Below are 7,655 nucleotides of genomic sequence, written 5' to 3'. Positions count from 1 at the left end.
TACCATGCGAATGCTGCTGAATCAAAAACAATGGACAGAAAAATCAATAAAAACGAAAAAAAAAAAAAAAAAACATTCACACCAACCCGGACAGATAAACACTTTAGGGAGCGCAGAATGAGGGCGGACATCGTTTTCTGTTTTGACAAATTGTCATTTCAGTTATGGTTCTGCTCCAGAGGGGGACACAAGTTTGACTTTTGTCAGAAAGCAACTAAAATCCCATAATAAACATTAACAGTAAATACAGAAATAGTACTAACTGCAGCTGCAACTTTTTCCTTTTCCTGAATATGACTTGAAACACATGCAGACTCAAAAACCATCAGTAAAATTAAACAAATGCTACGTGAACATTCACGTGCTGTACGCAGATTTGTACATATCGCTCTGGAGAGACAAAAACCTGGAAGATATAACAAACTGTCCCTCTTGTGATAACTGTTCATTTTAGCCGATTTTAGTGACAGTACGATCAAAACCCGCTAACAACTGCAAGAAAAAAACTTCACAAAACACTGACAACACACAGAACGGAAAAAAGTTCATGTTTCAGTTCAGTTTCATCGACATACCTGCATTAAAATGAAGATATCATTTGATCACAATATGGTGTCACCCGTCCATCTAATCTCTCTGCATGTGATTTATTTAGTTATAATCCTGAATGTAATTGTTTAACATGGAAATAATAATAATGAAAAAAATATGATGCTATTTTAAAGAGGTATATTTGAAAAAAAGCTAATTGTCTTAACTGGTACTGAAATGACCTACAGTAATATAATACTGGGCTGTGCTTTTATTGTTTGCCCTATTAACATGTTGTTAAGAAGACGCTGTATTGGTAGTTCTGTTTGATTCTTCTCTTTTTTGCATTGTATTAATCTTAGTTATGTTTTTCTTCCTCAGTGCAATATTCAATATCTCTCTGTCTCTTTATCTCTAACTGGTAAAACTAGAACTTCTGCAAATTCATTGTAAAAGGGAAACAGCCTGGTGATCATCAATTAAAGTACATTGAAATCAAAATGTGCATCCTGGGTGTTTTGTTTGCCTCTTCATAAAACAAAAGGCCGGTGGGTAACGTAACCGCTAGCTGGGCTGAGCTCAGATTTGGTCTGTCGGTCCGTTTTTGATTTTACGGCTAAAACGTACACTTAAAGACCTTTCTGAAAAGATTTTAGGCTAAATAAAATGGCATTTCAGTCATGGAATAAAATATATATGCTATTTAAAAAGCCGTGGTGCTTCATGGTGCATTCAAGTATACCTCATAACTCTTAAATTTACATTGCTTTATATGGCAAAGCATGTGGATGCCAACGTTCAAACGCGCCTCATAAAAAGGGCTAGTTGAGGTTCTGTTGTTAAAATGTTAAAAAGTTTGTGGAAGGGCGCGTTATGACTTGTTTAAGACTCGAAGTTTAGGACTTGGGAAGTGTCTGGAGAATTATCAGTCTTGATTTAGGACTAAAGTGCAAAGACTTGAGACTTACTTGTGACAAGACCCGGTCCCAGCTCTGAATAGGATCCATTTGTCCTTTCACTTCACTTGCGGCATCTTCCAAGTTATGCCCCCGACAGTTCAGCCTCTGGAACAACAACAAAGCCAAACTTTTAACCCTAACCCTTTTAAATACTTGCCCACACATCATAGACACAGACAGATGGGCCGAACACCATCTGTCACAAAATGTTAAATAACACTTTGAGTCACCGGGAGATAAAAATCAGACCTTTATGGGCTCAGTACTCAAAGTACCCACAAATTAAATATGAGGTAAGAAATGTTGGTTCGGTACAGGAGACAGAAGGTCAGTGGATTGATTCGCTTTGATTTGCCAGAAGTTAAGCTCCTGCAGCACGGCTCGATTCTCACTCCCCACTTGTCAAAATAACTTAGCGGTTTTCCATTTGATATTCACAGATCTTTAACTGGAGCAGCGAGGGAAAGAAAACAACTCGGTAACCTTCAAAAAAAACAACAACTACATCCTCCCTGAGGGTGGGGGGGTGTGGGTGGTGGAAACAGATCAATTTAGGCCCACATCTGCTGCTGTAACACAGCCTGCATTAATTTCAGCCAGTGATAAATGGCTCCCAAGTTATCTTTGTCATTTCTCCTCTGCGGTAAGCGTGCTATGCTGCAGCCTCTCGCCGTTTTTCTTCCAACAATCACAGGAAGAAAAAGGGAGGGAAACGGACCAAGAACGAATCTGGCCTGTTGCTCTCTCACGCTGGCAGCCCCTCCAACCTTGGACTGTACTGTTACATGCAGTTCAGTTCTGTAGTGGGGTGACTGAGCCCTCTCCTCTCCAGCTCTCCCCCCGGTTACCATGACAACGCATTTTTGACTTTTGAAGGGGGTTTTACGGGGGAGCTGAGGACGGGCTGCGGGCACAGAGGTGGCGCTCTGTGACGTCTAACTGGACACCTTCCTGTTGGGTTCGGAAGGAGACCAGATGAGGGTAATTCTCTCATCAGCACGACTAACAGTTACTCCCCTCTCTCGGCTTTGCCTCCCACTCCGCCTCTTCGCATTCGGGCAATTAGCTGAGTGCGAGCTGAGTCACTGAGCAGCAGGAAGGAAGCAGAGGGTTTGGGACACGGTGACCGACGGTTGAAAAGAGATGAGACAGAAGAAATGAGAGCTAAGAGGAAGCTTTTAAGGGAACAGGATGGGGGGAAAAAATATGTAAACCTGCAGTTCGTTTGTTCCTAACCTACTCTACACAGGATGACTCAGCCCAAAGCGTATCCAGTGCATCTTATTTTTCATCTTATGTTTGACCCAGCTGATTCATAGTCGGGGAGGGCTTACAGCACAGGCTCACTGTGTTTAAAGATCAGCACTGAAGCATACATCTATAACACAACTGGATACTGGATTCAAAGATGGCGCCTGCCCAGTCCAGTGAGAACTGCTCACCTGGCACATACGACAAAAAGGTTTTCTAGCTTCTTTTCACTGGCGTTTCACTTGCTGGCTCCGCTTGTGACTTCCTGTGTGAAGAAGAAGAAGAAGAAGAATCAGCTTTATTGACAGTATATATATTTTAACATACACACACTGAATTCGTCTTCTGCATTTGACCCATCATTAGTTGAACACACACACGCAACACCTGGCAAATTACATGCAGTGAAACACACACACAGGAGCAGTGGGCAGCATCAAGCGCCTGGGGAGCATATTGGGGGGTTAAGTGCCTTGCTCAAGGGCACATCAGCCGGCTAATGGAGGGGTGGGGACATGTTTTGCATTAATCACTCCACCACACCCAAATTTTTCCTGCCCGTCCGGTGGGGGAATCGAACCGGTGACCCTCCGATCACAAGCCGCTTCTCCAACCTGTAGGCCACGGTGGCCCACAGACTTTGCATTGTGATGAGTTTTTCACATTTATTTATTTATTTTTTTTTAATGGCAGTCATTGGAGAAAATGTTTCACTGCAGTGCTGTGAGTTGCCACTCACAGGCTGAGAGACAACATAATATTTAGGTGTAAATAATACGTTCACGGATGAGGCTCACACTGATCCTGGATCAGCACTGCAGTCTATCAGTGCCTCTCAATGTAAAGGATGCGTCCTCAGTAGGACAGGCCAGGTGCTCCCAGGTGGGGTCGTGCAGGATGCATTTGGATAATGCATATTTTAGAACAAGCTAACGAGTTCGCTTCATTACAGTACACGCTGGATTCCGGTAACTTCTAGCGCACACACAGAAATCCTTGTCTTTGAAGGATCCTGGACGTCAGCTGAATTGCATACCAAACAGGTGAAGAACTCTTCACCCTGAGAGACCTCCTGTGACATTTTGTCTTTGGGACTACGCTGCTGCAGTGAGTACAGCTTGATGTAACTTCCCCACTGCGAGACTAATAAAGGATCACCTCATCTCGATTAAGGTCTGAAAACTGCCCGCAGACGCACAGGCGCCGCCGCCGCCATCGTCGTCTTGAGGGCCCTGTGGATGAAAGCGGCGTTTGGTTTGAAGCAAGAAAGACAAGTGTGTGTTTGCAACTTAAAGTGTGTGTGTTTAAGAGCTGATGGAGACAAAAGTTAATGGACATTTGTGTGTTTAAGTGTGTGTGCATGTGTATTTAAGAAATAAGCCTGAGAGAAAGACTTGCCATTCGCACAGAATGGATGACATCAGCTTTTGGCTTCCGGTGAGTCGGCGGTCTCTGTCTGTCTGCGTCTCCCTCTCCATTCACCCGCCGTCGCTCAGGAGGAGTCAATTACATCTGGGGGCGTCGGCATGGCAACGCACGGGAGCAATAGAAGGAGGCATGAGTCATCATTATTCTTAAAAGCTGTTTGGAGAGGACAGGAGTGGGAGGGCAGAGAGGAATATGGTGTGAGGAAAAAAGACAAGAGGAGAAGGAAAAGGTGGAGGAAAAAGAAGGGTAGGACTGGAAAGAACAAGGAAGCATAAGGATAAAAAGAAAAGACAGAAAGGAGGTGAAGGGAGGAGAGGAAACAGCAGAAGAAGACAAGGAGAGGAAACAGGTGCAGGAAAGGGAGAAGAAACAAAGGGAAGGGAAGGAGGGATGAAACAGACAGTTGACGAGAAGAGGAAAGGAAACGAGGAAACAGGGAGAGGAATCAAGGACAGAGAGCAACGAAAAAGACGAGGGGGATTAATGAAACAAGCCGAAAGGAGACGGGAGGGAAGAGAAACACGAGGGAGGAGAGAAGAGAAACAACAAACTGAGAGACAAATGAGACGTGGAGGGAGGGCGACGACAAAGGCCTTCGTTTATGAGGCAATAACAGGCTTATGTGTCTGGACTGTGGACACACACACACACACACACACACACTAACAGGCCCGTTGCAGGTGTAAACACACACGATTCGTTATGCTCGATAACACACTGAACAAAGTTTTCACTATTAAATTGACTGATTTTTTGTTTGTTTGTTTATTATCCTCCTCCTTCATTACAGCCCAAAGTGAAGCTCAAAGAGACTGACAGAAACGTCGGACACATTTTACACAGTAAACCTCGACTTTGTTCTCCAGCAGCCAAACGCGTCACAGAAACACACACCTCCTGTCATGGCGGACATTAAATAGCACATTAAATAAATACACAACTAAAATTACAACCACTTTAAGTAAAAAAAAAAAAAAAAAAATTCAATTGAAATCTAAAACAAAAACACGCACACACGTATATGCCTATTTTTATATATATTTTTGTTCTACAGCAGATGTTTTCAGCTTCTGGAGTCAGTTCATTTTCGATTTAACCAGTTTGAAATGAGCAGGGTTTTGTTTTATTTCTCTCATTTATGTCGGCGTTGCAGAGAGAACCGGCTGAATATAACAATCTCTGCTATGATAAAACCGCGAGTCTTAATTTCATGATAAAGCTTCAAGTCTACGAGTTTTGGTCAAAGTTATAAAAGCATTTCTTCTGAGTTTAAAGCAGTAAGTTCACCACAGAACGTCTTTCTTTCTTTCTTTCCTTTTCAAAATAACTGAAAGTGAATTGACCCCCAGTTCAGTCACATGTTGATAAAATCCTGAGTATCACTCATTTAACGATTAGCAACAGTCATTTAATTGATTTCACATTAAAATACACATGTAATTTGGTTTGACAGCAGACACAAACTCGTCAGGTAGTCGTCATCACGCACAAGTACATTTTTACCGTTCACTTAATCAAGTGGTTCTTCCCTTTGCCTCTGAAATAAAACTATACCACAGATTTTCTCAACATCAGTCTCAATTTTTAACCCCCCCAACGAAAAAATTATAAAAATACAGCAGGAAACCCACAGTGTCTTAACAAACGTCTCTTCAAGGCATTTAAAGGCACATTTAAACAGTGATAAACTGTGTCTTCACTGAACAGCGGATCGTCACTGAAAAGACTCGCACAGTTTGATCAAGCTGGCTCCGGTTTTTAAACACCTCCATTCCAAAATGGAGTCTTGTTACTTTGGTTGTATGAACCAAAGTGAGAATCCTGTGAACGTACTGTAGCAGGTACTGATGTGAACCAAATGTAAAACTTTGAAAAGATGACCAATTTGCCTCCAGATTCTCGTGAGTGATTTGTTTATCATCTCTTTAAAAAGGCCTCGTGTTTGCATGATGAACATCTTTGTATATTAGAGCGCTTCTGGGCTGCTCCTTTGTTAACAGCTGGATTTAAATTCCAAATGGCTTCAGAATAAAGTCCATTCTTTACGATTTTAACCTGAGACTGACTCTCACTTCTACGTGCTAAACATGAAGCTACAGTAAACACTCAGTTAGCTTAGCTTAGTGCAAACAGCGAGACTGGCTCAGTCCAAAGGTGACAAAAACTGCCTACCAGCACCTTCTTTTTACACTTCAGCTTGTGTTCATAAAGGTGTTAATTAGAGCTACTGTTGGACAGAAACCGATGGTTACTACATATCCAGTCTTTGTGCTACGCTACGCTAAGCTAAGCTAACTAGCTGCCGGATGTAGCTTCATATTTAAGAGACAGATAAGAAAGGCATCACCGATCTTCTCATCTTAACTGTCGGCAAAAAAGTGTATAATATCTTCTGAAATATCAAACGGTCCTTTCAGCTTTAACTTCCAACCCACGTAAGCCGAAGTGTTCATATGTGACCAAAATTCACTTTAAATTCAAAAACAGTCTGTTTTCTCTCTAAGGCAGCTGTGATTAACCACCCAAAACGTGGTGGGGTCGGGGACAACAGTGGACACTTTGACTCACGACGTGTTGTGGATTTCAGTCAAACGTGTCCTACTGTCACACCTGAGCTGATCAGCTGGCGTGTGAGATGTTTTCAGACCAAAACAAACAAACAGCAGGCTCTGTTGTTATTTGTCTGGATGCTGGCTTGATGCTCCGTCTCTGAGCTGGTTTGTGAGTGTTTATGGATGACAAACTGAAGAGCAGGATCGAGCTGATGGGAGGTTCTGAGCTGTTGAACGTCCAGTGTTTTCTCTCTCGGTGTGTGGAGCAGGGAGGGTGTGGCGGTCGGACGTGCTGTAGTTCGGCTGCAGCAGAAGAGCCAAGTCTGAGCGGTTCTATTTACAGCCTCTCCAGAATCAGCATCTCCTCCAGAGTTTTTCATTTTGATTTGTTTTGTTTTGTGAATGTGAGCAGGAGGACAGGTGAAAAGGACACACGGAGGTCTTCAGATGGCGTCCGTCGATACCCAGAAGTCCTTGTGTCTTTTGGTCTACTCACTGAAGCTGAAGTTCAGGCCGGAGCTCTCTGTGGTCGGGGAGGAGGGGCCCGCACTGGACACAGCACTGGAGGGGATGCTGCCATCTTTAAAAAGATAGAGAGACAGACAGAACAGGAAGCTCAGTTATCTTTGTAATGCTCACACGAACAGATCGTGCAACTCTGACCTTATCTAGCACAAATCCAACAATGGAGGGGTGGAGGGGGATAGGGGATCTACAGGAAACAGGAAAGGGACCTGCCGCTTCTGTTGCCATGGAGAACTTTATGAAAACAGTTTATTTGGGTTTCATAAATCAAGTCACATGTACCTCAATGTGTATGTCAGCAAACTGAACAGAAAAGACTGCAGGGCTAAGACTACCTGCCATACATTCAATAGTCAATACATAAATTAATATGTATGTCACTGAGATGAACTGTGGGTGTGGAGCAGCT

At 43.1% G+C, this 7,655-nt stretch overlaps 1 protein-coding gene across 5 annotated transcripts in view; it reads right to left on the bottom strand.

Annotated features, from left to right (window-relative positions):
• Window positions 1-4,915: 4,915 nt before the first annotated feature.
• Window positions 4,916-7,655, bottom strand: part of ppip5k1b (diphosphoinositol pentakisphosphate kinase 1b) — a 42,235-nt gene continuing 39,495 nt past the window's right edge. For all 5 annotated transcript variants that reach the window (XM_046393736.1, XM_046393734.1, XM_046393735.1 and 2 more), the window contains one exon: window positions 4,916-7,301. In XM_046393736.1, the coding sequence (XP_046249692.1) occupies window positions 7,210-7,301 (92 nt within the window). In that variant the 3' untranslated portion in view covers window positions 4,916-7,209. The remainder of the gene's footprint in view (window positions 7,302-7,655) is intronic.

Source organism: Scatophagus argus, chromosome 7 (assembly GCF_020382885.2).
Source record: "Scatophagus argus isolate fScaArg1 chromosome 7, fScaArg1.pri, whole genome shotgun sequence".
NCBI classification, from domain to species: domain Eukaryota; kingdom Metazoa; phylum Chordata; class Actinopteri; family Scatophagidae; genus Scatophagus; species Scatophagus argus.
Note: the sequence above shows the minus strand (reverse complement) of the source record. Positions and strands in the feature narration are given on the sequence as shown.